The sequence below is a fragment of the Physeter macrocephalus genome, chromosome 11 (assembly GCF_002837175.3).
Source record: "Physeter macrocephalus isolate SW-GA chromosome 11, ASM283717v5, whole genome shotgun sequence".
NCBI lineage: Eukaryota > Metazoa > Chordata > Mammalia > Artiodactyla > Physeteridae > Physeter > Physeter macrocephalus.
The window spans coordinates 132,518,024-132,535,083 of record NC_041224.1 but is presented as its reverse complement, the minus strand read 5'-3'; the positions used below and the strand labels follow the sequence as shown (position 1 = coordinate 132,535,083).

Sequence of the window (17,060 nt, the reverse complement as noted above, 5' to 3'; positions counted from 1 at the left end):
TTGGGGGAGATTTACTTATTTATAATTTTGAGTTTTCCTATCCATGAACTTGGCATATCTTTTCATTTATGCATACTCATTAGTTATTTAAAGTTTATTTATTTGTTGATTTTTTTGGCTGCATTGGGTCTTCGTTGCTGCGCAGGGGCTTTCTCTAGTTGCGGAAGGCAGGGGCTACTCTTTGTTGCGGTGCGCGGGCTTCTCATTGCGGTGGCTTCTCTTGTTGCGGAGCACGGGCTCTAGGCGCGCGGGCTTCAGTAGTTGTGGCACAGGGGCTTAGTTGCTCCGCGGCATGTGGGATCTTCCTGGACCAGGGCTGGAACCCGTGTCCCCTGCATTGGCAGGCGGATTATTAACCACTGCGCCACCAGGGAAGTCCCTCATTTGTTATTCAATAGAGTTTAAAATTTTTCTCTGTGAAGTTCTTTTTTCTTACGTTAAATCTTAGATTCCCATATTGCTTTGTCGCTATTGTAAATAGTATCTTATTTTATATTATTCTTTCAGCTGGATCTTACTGGTATAGAAGATGCTGCTTTGTACTTCTTTTTTTTTTTTTTTTTTTTTTTTTTTTCCAGGGAAGCCCTGCTTTGCACTTCTTAACCAGTTTTGGAACCTGGTTCAATGTGTGCTTCATAAAATGAGTTAGGGAGTTTTCAGCCTTTTACATTTTTCTGGAATATCTTTGATGATAGAGATTATCTGTTCCTTGAAAGTTTGGTAAAATTTATGTGTGTATGTGTTTAGGTAGAAAGCTTTTGATGACTATTTTAATTTATAGTGATTGATTCAAAATTTATATTTCTTTGTACCTCAGTAATTTTGCCTGAGGAGTCTCCCACCCCATTTCATCTATGTTATCAAATTTATTAGCATATAGATCTCCATGATACTCTTTGATTATGTTTAAGATCCTTGTTGTGTCTTTACGTATTTTTTCTTTATTATTCTGTTTTATTTATTTGTGTCATCTCACTTTTTTCCCCATTACTCTTGCCAGAGGTTTGTCTACATTATAAATCTTTTCAAATAAAAGATTTTTCTTCTTTATTATATTTTATTATATATGTTTGTTTTATATATTATATATACATGTTTATATATGTTTGTTTTTCTTTATTATATTTAACTTCTTGAGTTGATAACTTAACTCATTAATTTTTGGTCCAGGAGTATTTTTAGGAGTGTCTCTTGCATGTTAAAGTACCTGTAGCCTTGTTTACCCAAGAATATCTTTATTGAATCCTCATATTTAAATAGGATAGTTTGGGCTTCCCTGGTGGTGCAGTGGTTAAGAATCCACCTGCCAATGCAGGGGACACGGGTTTGAGCCCTGGCACGGAAGATCCCACATGCCGTGGAGCAACTAAGCCCACGTGCCACAACTACTGAAGCCCACGCACGTAGAGCCCGTGCTGCACAACAAGAGAATCCACGACAATGAGAAGCCCGCGCGCCGCAACAAAGAGTAGCCCCCGTTCGCGGCAACTAGAGAAGGCCCGTGCGTAGCAACGAAGACCTAGGGCAGCCAAAAATAAAAACAATTAAATAATAAATTTTTTAAAAAAATAAACGAGATAGTTTAACTCTAGGTTAGAAGTCCTTTTTTTCTCCTTGAAAATAATGCTCCATTGACTTCTTGATTTCAGTGTCACAATTTAGAAATCTGATGTCAAGTGAATTCATGTCTTTTTTAAATTTATATTTTATATTGAAGCATAGCTGATTAACAATGTTGTGTTAGTTTCAGGTGTACAGCAAAGTGATTCAGTTATACATATACATGTATCTATTCTTTTTCAAATTCTTTTCCCATTTAGCTTATTACATAATATTAAGCAATGTTCCCGGTGCTATACAGAAGGTCCTTGTTGGTTATCTGTTTTAAATGTAGCAGTGTGTACATGTCAATCCCAAACTCCCTCCCTCCCCCGACCCTGCCCGCTGGTAACCATAAGTTTGTTCTCTAAGTCTGTGAGTCTGTTTCTGTTTTATAAATAAGTTCATTTGTGTCATTTTTTTTAGATTCTGCATATAAGCAACATCATATGATATTTGTCTTTCCCTGTCTGACTTACTTCACTTAGTATGATAATCTCCAGGTCCATCCATGTTGCTGTAAATGACATTATTTCATTCTTCTTAATGGCTGAGTAGTATTTCATTGTATATATGTATCACATCTTTATCCATTCATCTGTCGATGGACATTTAGGTTGCTTCCATGTCTCGCTATTGTAAACAATGCTGCAGTGAACATTGGGGTGCATGTATTCTTTTGAACCATGTTTTTCTCCTGATACATGCCCAGGAGTGGGATTGCAGGGTCATATGGTAGTTCTGTTTTAGTTATTCAAGGAACCTCCATACTGTTCTCCATAGTGGCTGTACCAAATTATATTCCCACCAACAGTGCAAGAAGGTTCCCTTTTCTCTACACCCTCTCCAGCAGTTATTGTTTGTAGGTTTTTTGATGATGCCCATTCTGACTGGTGTGAGGTGATATCTCATTGTAGTTTTGATTTGCATTTCTCTAATAATTAGCGATGTTGAGCATCTTTTCTTGTGACTGTTAGCCATCTGTATGTCTCCTTTGGAGAAATGTCTATTTAGATCTTCTGCCCAATTTTTGATTGAGTTGTTTGTTTTTTTGATATTGAGTCTCGTGAGCTGTTTGTAAATTTTGGAGACTAATCCCTTGTTGGTTGCATCATTTACAAATATTTTCTCCCATTCTGTGGATTGTCTTTTCATTTTGTTTATGATTTCCTTTGCTGTTACATGCACTCATTTGTGTGTGTGTTACTTTGCAATTTAACCGCATGTGTTAATTTGTGTAACTGCCACCACAATTAAGAAACAGAAATGTTCCATCAATACAGAGATTGTGTTACCTACCCCTTTATATTCACATCCCATTTCTCCACCCTTTCTAACCTTTGGCAACCACGAATCTATTTTTCAGCTCTATAATTTTGTCAGTTTGAAAATGTTATATAAGTGGAATCACACAGTATATAACCCTTTGGGATTGGCTTTTTTCATGCAGCATAATGTCCTTGTGATCCATCTAAGGTGTTGCCTGTGTTGATAGTGGATTCCATTAAATTGTTGAGTAGCAGTCTATGATATGGATGTATTGCAGTTTGTTTAACCACTCCCCAGTTGAATGGTATCTGGGCTGTTTCAGTTTTTGGCTATTATGAATAAAACTTCTATGAACACTTATGTACAGATTTTTGTAGGAACGTAAGTTTTCATTTCTCTGGGATAAATGCCAAAGAGTGCATTTGCTAAGACATGTAATAAGTACATGTTTAGATTTTTAAGAAACTGCCATACTGTTTTTCCAGAGTGGCTGTACTATTTTACATTCCTACCGGTAATGTGTGAGTTGATCCAGTTCCTCTCATCCTCACCAGCGTTTGGTGTTATCATTTTTTTTTAAAAAAAGCCATTCTGATAGGGGTGTAGTGATGTCTCATTGTAGTTTTAGTTTGCATTTTCCTAATGACTAAAGGTATTGAACATATTTTCATGTACTTATTTGCCATCTATATATCTGTCCTCTTTGATGAAATGTTTGTTCATATCTTTTGCCTATTCTCTAAATGACTTGTTTGTTTTAATAAATTTATTTATTTATTTATTTATGGCTGTTGGGTCTTCGTTGCTGTGTGCGGGCTTTCTCTAGTTGCAGAGAGCAGGGGCTACTCTTCGTTGTGGTGCTCGGGCTTCTCATTGCAGTGGCTTCTCTTGTTGCAGAGCATGGGCTCTAGGCATGCGGGCTTCAGTAGTTGTGGCACGCAGGCTCAGTAGTTGTGGCTCGCAGGCTCTAGAGCGCAGGCTCAGTAGTCGTGGTGCACAGCTTTAGTTTCTCTGCAGCATGTGGGATCTTCCCGGACCAGGGCTCGAACCCATGTCCCCTGCATTAGCAGGTAGATTCTTAACCACTGCGCCACCAGGGAAGTCTTGACTTGTTTATTTTTAGAGTTCTTAATATATATTTGAGAAATGAGTCATTTCTCAGATAAATGGTTGCAAGTGTGTTCTCCCAATTTGTTCATTGTCTTCTTATCCTCTTAACAGAGTCTTTTGCAGAGCAAAAGTTTTTAATTTTGATGAAGTTCAGTTTATCATTTTTTTTTCTTTTATGGGTCATGGTTTTGGTGGGAACTCTTCAAGTAGCCCTAGATACCAAAGATTTTCTCCTATGTTTTCTTCTAAAAGTTTTATTGTGAATATTTGATGATATTTAAAAACTGAATTTTTTGGTTAGAATAATGACATTGTGTGTGTGTTTTTAAAGAGCCCTTTTAGAAATAACATATTGAAATATTTACAGATGATGTTTAAGATTTAGATCGAAAGAATATAATGCAGGAGGGGGTGAAAAAAATAAGTGGGGTGAAGAAGCAAGATAGGCCACGTTCCTGTAAAACCTAGATTTGATGACCATGAGATCAGTGCTTATGGTAATCTTTTAAGCTTCTCATTTTGGATTTAGATAGACTATACATACCCTTTCTAATTTTTTAAATGATTGTATAATCAGAGTTATGGCTAAAATTGGTTCTGAGCCCGTTTCTGGACCACTTATTTCCTTAAGTTTGGTGTTCTCACTGACTGTTTCCTTCTCAGCAGAATAAATTATAAATTTTTGTACACTAGGTGTTAAAGACTTAATGTTAACTTATCCTCAAGAATATTATACTTGAATTTTTAAAGAATAGATGGTAGAGGAGAGAGTGTGATATTTAACAGAGTAACCACTGATGTAGCCAGGTTGGGCGGACTATTATAGAGACTTAGAGCAGCTCGGGCAACTAGCCACTCTGCCTGCTGGCTGTAGCTGATTATACATGCATGTGACTTTTAAAGGTTTCTTTGTTAGTATAAAGCCAAATATCACAAAGCCCAATAAACATTTGATTTTAATGATTACTAATTAATACTTTGTCAGTTGATGATGAAAATGTCAAGTTTGATAAAGTCTACTGTAAACATGCATTACTTTAAAGGTGGCTTTCTCTTAAAGCTCATTTGATGTAGTCATTATTGGTGGCGGAATTGTGGGGCTTGCCTCTGCCAGAGCACTCATCCTGCGACATCCAGCTCTTTCCATTGGTGTTCTGGAAAAGGAGAAAGATTTAGGTATGTATGTTCTCAGTGTTGCTTAACCTGAGCACCTGCTCATTTTGTCAGTTCTACATCTTTCATGCTGAATGTCGATGTTAGTGTCCCAGTCTGGATTCTTTAGAAAGCAGATCCTAGGACTAGGATTTGGGTGTAGGTGATTTTTTTCAAGGTTATCCGAGGAGGCAGGAGTGAGGAGGTGGGGAGAGTAAACAGGGAAGGAGGAAAAACCTTGTGAGGGTGCGTTATCCAGGTTGCAGCTGTGAGCTTAATTCCACTGAGACCTCCGAGGAGCTACCTAATGTTTCCCAGGATTGTGCTCATTTATCCATCAGCTTCTGTCCCTTTGGTTGAGGATTGTCCATAGGGTGTTGAGTCCCTCTGTCCCCAAATATTAGAAAAGGCCCTGGAGCAGAAGGCAGAGAGCTGTAGTGGACCCTTGAAGTGGTTTGCTGGTGGTGAGGGGGGCGGTTTGTGCACCGAAGTTGTAGCTGAAGTCAGAGATGGACTGGAGGAATGTGACACAGACACCGTGGTTGGCTGCTACGGGAGGCTAGAAGTGCTCTGACTCTAAGAACAAACTCAGGCAGAATTGTAGATAGTGGTCTCTAATAGCTTCAACTGTTAAGTGTATTCCCCCACTTCTTAAGTTTTGAATGAGTCATGTACTTTCTCTTAACCTGTTTCTCTTGATCCATAGCTATTCATCAGACTGGACATAACAGTGGTGTCATACATAGTGGAATTTATTATAAACCTGAATCTCTGAAAGCTAAGTTATGTGTACAAGGCGCAGCCCTCATCTATGAGTACTGTAACCAAAAGGGAATTTCCTACAAGCAATGTGGTAAGGTATGGCATTTTACTAGGGCCTTGACTTATTTATAAATAGCATTTTCTTAGTAATCTTTAACGTTGATTTAAAAAATGCCTGGGTTTTCTTTCTCTGTATCCATGTAATTTGCAAAATCTAGATGTTTCATATAAATGGGATCATACAATATGTTGTCTTTGGTGATTGGCTTCTTTCACTTAGCACAGTGTTTTCAAGGTTCATTCATCTTGTGGCATGAATCAGTACTTCATTCCCCTTTATACTCCATTGTATTGGTATACCACATTTTGTTTATCTATTTATCAATTGATGGACATTTGGGTTGTTTCCACTTTTTGGCTACTATGAATAATGCTGCTGTGGACATTTATGTACAAGTTTTTGTTTGGACCTATGTTTTCATTTCTGTCAGGTATATACCTAGGAGTGGAGTTGCTGGGTCATATGGTAACTACATGTTTAACATTTTGAGGAAGTGTGAAACTGTTTTCCAAAGTGCTGTACTATTTTACTTCCCCATCAGCAGTTAACGAGGATTCCAATATCTTCACATCCTCATGAACACCTGTTATTGTCTGTTTCATTTTAGCTATCCTAGAGGATGTGAAGTGCTATATCATTGTGGTTTTTATGTAATTAAACATAGTAATTAATGATGTTAAGCATCTTTTCATATACTTATTGGCCATTCATTTATTTTCTTTGAAGAAATATCTATTCAAATCTTTTGCTCATTTTAAAATTGAGTTATTTGTCTTTTTATTGTTGAGTTGTATGTGTTATTTGTATATTCTGGATATATAAATATCCCTTATCAGCTGTATGATATTTACTAAAATACTACTAAAATATTAAAATATATATATTTTTAAAATAAAATAATAGTGATAGTAATGATGTTATTTTAAATTTTACTAGATATTTTCTCCCATTCTGTAGATTTTCTTTTTTACTTCTTGATGGTATCCTTTGAAGCACAGAAACTTTCAATTTTGATGAAGTCTAGTTTATCTTTTTTTTTCTTTTGTTGCTTATGCTTTTAGTGTCATATCTAAGAAATCATTGCCTAATGTTAGATCATGAAAATTTGCTCCTACATTTTCTTCTAATGTCAAAGCCTTAGCTCTGATGTTTAGATCTGTGATAGTTTTTTTCCCCCAAATGAGTTGGTTTAATTCTGAGTGTTATAGAATTGGAGCTAGAACAAAGACTGAAGAGCAGACTTTGGCAGGATTCTGGGCTGGGTTTACTCTGACCTCACAGCTAAGGTAGAAATGGCTGAATGAGAAGAACTAAAGAGAAGATGAACCACTGTATGATTTCATTTTTTTAAACTTTAACAAAAGTTTGTTCTTAAATGTATAGCAGGCTTCAAGACAGCACTTCGTTCTAACTATAGGTGGAAACAGATGTTATGGCAGGGAATCCAGTTATTTAAACAGGAATGGAATTAAGGATCACCATTGCCTCTGGCACAAGGAACAGCTTACTTTTTGACAGATTTCTTAATTCCAACTGTTGCCAGGAGGGCCTTCCCTGCAGCCTTTGCTTTTAGCTCCTCAAGTTTCTTTTACTTCTGTTTTTGTTTCTGCTTGAATGCCTTATCATCCTCATCCAACTCCTTGGCCTGCTTCTTGGGCTGCTTCAGGTGCTTCTTAGCACCTTTGCAGATGGCCTACTGCCCCTTCCCCAGACCCCACCACCAGAAGCAGAGCTTCTACCCCTACACGTATTCCTCCAGTGAAGGTTCACTTTTTAATTAATTTTGGTATATGGTGTGAGGAAGAGTTCCAACTTCATTCTTTTGCATGTGGATATCCAGTTGTCTCAACACCATTTGTTGAAAAAACTATTCTTTCTACATTGTTTTGGCACCTGTATCAAAAATCAGTTGAGCATAAATGTAAGAAGGTTTGTTTAGGATTCTCAATTCCATTCCATTGATTGTGTGTGTATCGTTATGCCAGTACCACATTATTTTGTTTACTGTAGCTCTTTATTTTTTGAAATCAGTAAGTGTGAGTCCTCCAACTTTGTTCTTTTTCAAGAATGTTTTGGCTATTCTGGGTCCCTTGCATTTCCATATGAATTTTAGGGTCAGTTTGTCAGTTTCTCCAAAAAAGGCAGCTGGGATTTTTGTTAGAGATTATATTGAATCTACAGATCAGTTTGGGGAGTATTGCCATCTTAACAGTATTAAATTTTGCAAACCATGAACTTGGGATGTCTTCCCACTTATTTAGATCTTCTTTAATTTCTTTCAACAATTTAAAAAATTTTTTCATTTTATAGGTCTTGCCCTTCTTTTGTAATTTTATTTCTTCATATTTTATTCTTTCTGATGCTTTTGTGAGGGGAATTGTTTTCTTAATTTCAGTTTGGTTTATTCATTGCTAATGTATAGAATATGATTGATTTTTGTATATTGATCTTTATCCTTCAACTTTGGTGAACTCATTTTTTAGTCTAATAGTTTTTCGTGTGTGTGTGTGTGTGTGTGTGTGTGTGTGGATTCCTTAGGATTTTGTATATGCAGGATCATGTCATCTGCAAATAAGATAGTTTTACTTTTTTATTGCCTAATTTACCTGGGTAGAATCTCTAATACAATGTTGAATAGAAGTAGTAAAAGTGGATATCTTTGTTTTGTTCTTGATTTTAGGGAGAAAGCATTCAGTCTCTCACTATTAAGTATAATGATAGCTGTGGGTTTTTTGTAGATGCCCTTTATCAGACTGAGGAAGTTCCTTTTTACCTGCAGTTTGTTGATTTTAATCATGAAAAGGTGTTGGATTTTCTCAAATGCCTTTTCTTTGTCTCTTGAGGCAGTCATGTGGTTTTTGTCCTGTATTCTATTAATATGAATTTATTACATTAATTGACTTTTGGATGTTAAATAGATCTTGCATTCATGCAATAAATCCCACTTGGTTATGGTATATAATCCTTTTTATATGTCGCTGCATTCAATATACTAGTATTTTGTTTAGAATTTTTATATAAGTAGTCATAAGGGATATTGATATGCAGTTTTGTTTTCTTTTGATATCTATGTCTCGTTTGAGTGTTAACTGGCCTTATAGAATTAGAAAGTGTTCCCTTCTCTTCTGTTTTTTGGAAGAGTTTATGAAGAATTGGTATTAATTCTTCTTTAAACATTTGGTAGCATTCATGAGGCCTGAGCCTTTACAGTTACTAATTCTGTTTCTTGTTATGGATCTATTCAGATACTCTTTTTCTTCTTGAGTCAGTTTCAGAAGTTTATGTCTTTCTAAGAATTTTCCCATTTCATATAGATTATCTAATTTGTTGCATACAGCTGTTCATAATATTTCCTTATAACTCTTCTTCATATAATTTTTAAGAATAAAAGTTCATTGTCGCCATTAAAGATGCTATGAAGATTTTTTTTTAATGATGTGGGAAAATGGTCTTGATATAGTGTTAAGTAAAAAAAGCAAGATATGAAACTGTATTTACAGTTTTTTGGTTGAGTTATGAGTTGTTGTTGTTTTTTTTTCTAATCCTTTAAGCCAAAGGAACCAGACAACATCCACAACATCCACCTTTGAGAAACATACCCTGCCCCATGCCTACCCATAGGATGATTTTGAGCTCTGTAATGCCTACTTCTTTCTGGAGCCTTGAACACTACTTCACATTCCCTCTTCACATCAAATCACATCATTGCTTCTAACCCATCTCAGCTCAGCTCCAGGTATTAGTTTACAGATTGCTGCTTCCAGGCCACAATGGTGTCAGTGTGACTTAATGACCTGATTTCAGAGTTTTCCTGGTTCAGTCACTGATTTGAGCCTCTGAGTGTCTGCCCCTCCCCAACTTCCTTTTTTTTTTTTTTCAAGTTTGAAGTCCTTTTATTTCTTTAAATTGAGGTATGATTAACATATAATATTATATTAGTTTCAGGTGTACAACACAATGACTTGATATTTGTATGTGTTGTGAAATGATCACCACAGTAAGTCTAGTTAACATCTGTCACCATTCACAGTAAGAAAAAGAATTTTTTTCTTGTGATGAGGACTTTTAAGATCTACTTTCTTAGCAATTTTCAAATATGCAATACACAATTATTAACTATAGTCACCATGCTGTACATTACATCCCTATGACTTATTTATTTTATATTTGGAAGTCTGTACAGAGTTTCTAAAGAGTTCTTTATACTGCATATTAAAGCCTTATCAGCGATAAAGATTTGCAAGTATTTTCTCCCATTCAGTGGGTTATCTTTTCACTTTCTTGATAGTGCCCTATGATTGCACATATATTTTTAAGGTTAATTATTTGTTGATTTAAATAACCTTTACGCCTTGATTAAAAGTATTACTTTATGGAGTTTGGTTGACTCCTTGCTATGAAATAGTAAGTGTTTTTTTTTGTTTTTTTGGGGTTTTTTTTGCGGTACACAGGCCTCTCACTGTTGTGGCCTCTCCCGTTGTGGAGCACAGGCTCCGGACGCGCAGGCTCAGTGGCCAGGCTCACAGGCCTAGCCGCTCCGCAGCCTGTGGGATCCTCCCAGACCGGGGCACGAACCCGTGTCCCCTGCATTGGCAGACAGACTCTCAACCACTGCGCCACCAGGGAAGCCCGAAATAGTGATTTTTGAATTCTGATGTACTTGTGAACACCATCTGTGCTTTCCTTTGCTGGTAGCTGTTAAGTAAGAAACTACCTCAAACAGATACTTTGCCCAGAAATAAATAGAAAAAGAGTCTTGATGAATTTTCTGTTTTTCTCCTCTGCAACAGAATGCATTAGTAAATACTTTGAAATGTACTTTATTCAAAAAAAATAGTTTTCTGTTAGTGATATTCCATTATACTGAATATTGCCTGTCTTTCTGATGTACTGATTTTTGTTTAGTTTTGTTTCACTTTTGTTTTTTGTTTGGTTTTTAATGTAAAGACTAAGCAACCTGTGCTTCTTTCCCCTCTGGGATTGAGGGAGTGATGGTGATACTTCTGGCCAAGGTGCAGGTAGCAACTGTGATAGCAGGTGTGACAATTGAGGCTACATCTCACCTTTGTTTTAATGCAGTCTTAAGACAAATTTTTTTGGTGGAGGAAGAAATTGAAGTCATGAAGAAAGGGAGAAGTAGATACATGAAGCAGAAACAGTTTCAAAAAATCAACCCAATTTGAATCATACATTAATTTATTATTTTCTATTGATTTTATCTATCATAGCTGATGATAATTTAACTCTATTCATGTTCTTTATCTTTTTTCTTTTTAAGCTTATAGTAGCTGTTGAACAAGAAGAAATTCCCAGACTTCAGGCCCTGTATGAGAGAGGCCTGCAGAATGGTGTCCAGGACCTGAGGCTGATCCAGCAAGAGGACATAAAAAAGAAGGAGCCATATTGTAGGGTAAGTGACTCACAAACCCCACACACAGGCTCACAGGGATAGGGCTCAGTCCTGTGACATGGAGGCTGAGGGTGAGTTTATAGGAAGCAGGAATCATAGAGACAGTTAAATAATCCTGTTACAGAAGCATTAAGGTGCCAGACACAAGAGGGCATTGCCACAAACTCTGGACACCTGATTTCTTCTTTTCCTACAAGAAACTACCAGGTCCTGAAGAACACAGGCAAAAGCAAGAGGAGGTCTGAGACTCTATGGCATGTTTGGAAACCACTGAGTGGTGAGATGTGGTTGGATCATAGGGTGTGTAGCAAGAGATAATAGATGAGACTGGGAAGGCAGAATTAGCCCACATAAAGGGCTTGATATCCATGCTGATAACTTTGAAGTTTATCCAGTAGGCATAGGTAGCCACTAAAAATTTTTGAGGAGGGTGGCTACAATATTGGATCTGTTTCAGGAGGGTGGGTTATAGAGTTTCTGTCTTAAAACACGCTGTGGGGAAAACCAGATCTTCTTTCTTGTATTTGTGATAGAAACACAAATAATAATATAATAGTTACTCTGCATATCAACTTCCCTTGATAGCCTTTTAGAGGCTATCCGTCCAACTCTCATTCCACTGACTGTTCCAATGAATTGCTGTATCTCCTGTTCCCTATTCCCCTGTGTTTTAATGACATATTCCAATAGCTGGACTGTGGGTACCTGTCTTAGCGAGTGTGACCTTGAACTCACTGTCAGGCAGTGCTTATCAAAAGGTTGCTTTAGAGAAACACTGTTTAAGGGAGAGAGCCTGGATGATATGTAGACCATTCATTCTTGTACCTGGATGATATGTAGACCATTCATTCTTGTACATCTCTCCAGACCATCAGATTGTAGTACACCAACACTGTTTTTCTCTCCACATCCTACATCTTGACCCCAGATTACTCTCCTTGAGTTGTGTTTTGGTTTTATGGCATCAGCCTATGGAGAAAGTCATTGTGTCACTCACTAAGGCCTCTACTATAAGGAGGTGGTTGAGGATATAGGTTCACTGTCAAACAACATCTCTCTGAGAACACTCAGGAGAAATTTCAGACTCCAGTTCTAAGAATAATTTTGTTTTTCCTGAGCACAATTGGCTTGTTCTTATCTATGGACACTGTGAATTCTTTAACTGATTGTATTGTCCTGTTTGCCTTGGCTCTAAGCAGAAACACATTTGTGCCCTACTCTTGCCAAATATCTAGAGCATTAAGCATACATTTTTATTTTCATGTACTAACTTTGCTCTTTGTTTCATCTTATCTTTCCACCTTTGTTTTCTATATGCTCTGATTTTTTGGAACTTATTATTGAATCACAGCATACATCCAAAATCATAAATGTATACAGCTTGATGAATTTTCTTTAAGTGTGATCAGCATCCAGATCAACAAACAGAACATTACCAGCTTCTCAGTATTCCCCTCATGCCCCCTCCTAGACACTACCTTTCCCTTAAGGATGACCACTGTTCTTTTACATCATAGATTTTTGAATTTTATGTAAGTAGAATCATATAGTATGTGCTCATTTGTATCTGGACTTCTTTTATTCAGTATTGTTTATAAAATTCATCCATATTATTGCATGTAGTTATAATTTGTTGTCATTACTGTATAATAATCCTTTGTATGAATATAGCATGGTTTTTTATACTGTTGTTGGGCGTTTTGGGTAGTTTCCAATTTGGAGCTCTTGCAAATAGTGCTACTAAGAACATTCTAGCACATCTATTTTGGTGAACACATGTACACACTTTCATTGGGGATATACCTCAGAGGGAAACTATGGTCATAATTTATATATATGTCTAGCTGTGGCAGGTACTGCCAAAGAGTTTTCCATAGCATTTGTCCCAAATAATACTCTTATCAGCAGTGTATGAGAGTTACAGTTGCTCCTTATCCTCACCAACACTTGATATTGTTTGTTGTTTTCATTTTAGCCATTCTGGTGGCTATGTAGTAGTATAATATTATAGTTTCCCTGTTGACTAATAAAATTGTACACCTTTTCATATGTTTACTGGGCATTTGGATATTTTCTTTTGTGAAGTAACTAAGTCCTTTGCCCATTTTTCTATTGGGTTGACTGTCCTTAACAATTATTAATTCTTATTAATTTTATAAGTTCATTGTATAGTCTGAATATGTGTCTTTTGTTGTGTATATGTATATATATATATACACAATAGATATCTTCTATGACTCTGTGACTTGTGTTTTCACTCTTAATAGTATCTTTAGATGAACAGAGGTTCTTAGTCTTAATGTAATCATTCAATCAATTTATGCATATATTTGTCTTTTATGCTTAGTGCTTTTTTGTACTCTGAGAAATCTTTGCCTATTTCAGCATCAGGAAGATATTCTCCTATGCTTTTTTTCTAAAAGCTATGTTGTTTTACCTTTTGCATTTAGATCTACCATCCATTTGGAATTAATTTTTGTTTATGGTATAAGATAGGGGTCAAGGTACACTTTTTTCCCCTCATATGTAGATATCCAGTTAGCCCAGCGCCACTTATCAAAAAGACCATTATTTCCCCACTGCACTGCAGTGTTACCTTTGTGATATCAGGTGACTATATATAGGTGGGCTCTATGTCTGGACTCTCTTCTCTTCTGTTGTCGCTTCTTGTACCACTACCATAATGTCTTAGTTACTGTAGCTTTTCAATAGGTCTAGACATCTGGTTGAGTTAAGTCCTTCAATTTTGTTCTTCTTCAACATTGTATTGCCTATTCTTGGATCTTTGCATTTCCATATATATTTTAGAATTAATTTGCTAAAGTCCACAAGATAACCTGTTGTGATTTTGATTGAGATTGCACTGAATATGTAGGTCCATTTGCAGACAGTTGACATCTTTACAATATTGAATCTTCCAATCCATGAACATGGATCACTCCATTTATCTGAATCTTTAATTTATTGAAAAAAATGTATTACAGTTTTCAGTGTAGAGGTCTTACATGTCTCTTAGATTATTTCTAGGTATTTGAGTTTTTATACTCTCATAAATAGTATTGTTATTTAACGTTTATTTTCTACTTATACATTACAGATATATGGAAATCAAATTCGGTTTTGACCATGTATTCATCTTGGTTGTTGAATTCACTTTTTGATTCTAATAGTTTGTCTATAAATTCTTTTTTTTTTTTTTTTTTTTTTGGCTTCGCCACATGGCATGTGGGATCTTAGTTCCCCAACCAGGGATCAAACCCACGCCCCCTGCAGTGGAAGTGTGGAGTCTTAACCATTGGACCACCAGGGAAGTCCCAGTTCTTTTGTATTTTCTATGTACAATCATGTCGTCTGCAAATAATAACTTATTTCTTCCTTTCCAACCCATATACTTGTCTGACTCAATATTTAGTGCTAGCATATATTGTTTTGTATGTGTTTCTTGTTTGTTTGTTTTTACAGGGTGCTTCAAATCCTTTCACAAAAAGACAAGATAGAAATAGATTTTTTTCCCTTAAGTTATCTGTAGTTGTGCAGTTAAAGTTAGATAAAAATATTTGATTTTCTTAATTAGTATAAAGTTCCCAAGAGACTAGGAATTCAAACAGTGTTAAATGAGTTCTTCCTGCAGAGAAAGTCATAGCATCTTCAATTCCAGAAAACCTCACCTTTCCGTCCCCTCAGACTCAGTCAGAATAGTCAAAGTGTTTGGTTTCTGGGTGTAGGTCTTCTTCTCCCTTTTCCTCTCCCCATGTATTTCTTATCTCTCTGAGATGGTGAATGAATGACTGATTTTTTTAAAAAAAGAAGACACCTTCACTGAATATCTAATTTTGGCTATTTCTTTCAGGCTTTGAGCAAATGCTACACGGTCTTAAGCCAGGATTGGCAAACTATGGCCTGTGGGCCAAATCCAGCCCACCACATGTTTTTAAAGACCTATAAGCTGTTTTAAATGGTTGAAAAAAATTAAAAGAAGAATAATATTTTGTGACACATGAAAATTATATGAAACTCAAATTTCAGTGTCCACAAATAAATTTTATTGGAGTACAATCATACTTATTCATTTATGTGTTGTCTATGGCTGCTTTTGTGCCAAACAGCCAACTCAAGTAATTGAAACAGAGATCCTAAACCTCACATGGGCAAAAATATTTACTATCTGGCCCTTTACAGAAAAGATTACCAGCTCCTGATCAAACAGTAGGGAGCCACTGAAGGATTTAGGCAAGAAAATGATATGCAAGCTGTGCTAATTTAGGAAGGTTAATCAAGTTCTGGTATGTAGGATGGAACTGGACATGGGAGAGAGGGGAGCCTTGAGGTGGGAGGTCAAAGCCATTTATATTTATTTTTGGAAGGCAGCTATGCTCACCATGATACCATCAACACCACTTATTTATAGTTATTTTTAGAATACCTGATTTCTTTCTGCTACTCTTGAATATCATAGGTTAGTAATTTCTAGACTTCGGGGAATTTTGACATATTATTCTTTATTTTATCTCACTATATTCTGTCTTTTTTTTTTTTCCATAAAGTGGGATCTGACATAATGTGAGCAGCAGAATGTGGTGGCTGAGAAGCCAGACAGACATAAATTTAAATCTCATATCTGCCTATTTAACAGCTGTTTACTTTGAGTGGGTTAAAATTGTTCTAAACCTCAGACTCCTCATTTGTAAAATGCAGGTTGTTTTGAGAATTAAATACAGGATATATGTAAGGCATCCAGCATATGTTAATCCTCAAGAAGTGGTAGGTGTTATTTGGGGCTTATTTAAACAGTAATTCTAGTGAATTCAAATTGGTTTTGTTTGAGATACTTGGGGATTTTTCATGAAATCTGTTATGATAACTTAGTTATGTTTGTTCTTTTCCTCCTGCTTTACATTTTCCCCTTTTCCTGATGCTTTGCTTGTAACTCATTATTTTATTCTGTTTATTTTCTTTAAGCCATATCAATTCCTCTGCAGAGTAAAATAGGCTATTTAAAAACATTATAGAGAGATCCTAGGATGTCTTCAAACCAGGGTTGTGAATAACTCATATAAGAGCTTGTCTTAGTCAGTTGGGGCTGTTGCAACAAAGTACCATGAACCAGTTAACTTATAAATGTCAGATATTTATTTCTCACAGTTCTAGAGGCTGGAAGTCTGAGATCAAGGCTCTGGAAGATTTGATGTCTGGTGAGGACCCACTTCCTGGTTCATAGACCATCTTCTAGCTGTGTTCTCACATGGCATAAGGGGTAAGGGAACTCTCTGGAGTCTCCTTTATAAAGGCACTAATCCCATTCATGAAGCGTCCATCCTCATGACCTAATCACTTCCGAAACGCCCCACCTCCAAATTCCGTCACATGGGTCATTAGGTTTCAACATATGAATTTTGGAGGCACACAGACGTTCATTCTATAGCAGAACTGGTTGTTTAGACTGATGCCATACTTAAGGGGGAAAGATACTAGTATTAAAGAGATTAGGAGATTGGTTCAAGATGGCAGAGTAGAAGGACGTGCTCTCACTTCCTCTTGTGAGAGCACTGGAATCACAACTAACTGCTGAACAATCATCGACAGGAAGACACTGGAACTCGCCAAAAAAGATACCCCACATCCAAAGACAAAGGAGAAGCCACAATGAGATGGTAGGAGGGGCACAATCACAATAAACTCAAATCCCATAACTGCTGG

The 17,060-nt window shown here is 36.5% G+C and overlaps 1 protein-coding gene across 3 annotated transcripts in view; it reads left to right on the top strand.

Annotated features, from left to right (window-relative positions):
* L2HGDH (L-2-hydroxyglutarate dehydrogenase) overlaps positions 1 to 17,060 on the top strand; it is a 57,687-nt gene that overhangs the window by 1,754 nt on the left and 38,873 nt on the right. For all 3 annotated transcript variants that reach the window (XM_028495840.2, XM_028495839.2, XM_007119389.3), the window contains exons 2-4: positions 5,039 to 5,154; positions 5,837 to 5,988; positions 11,232 to 11,363. In XM_028495840.2, the coding sequence (XP_028351641.2) occupies positions 5,039 to 5,154; positions 5,837 to 5,988; positions 11,232 to 11,363 (400 nt within the window). The remainder of the gene's footprint in view (positions 1 to 5,038; positions 5,155 to 5,836; positions 5,989 to 11,231; positions 11,364 to 17,060) is intronic.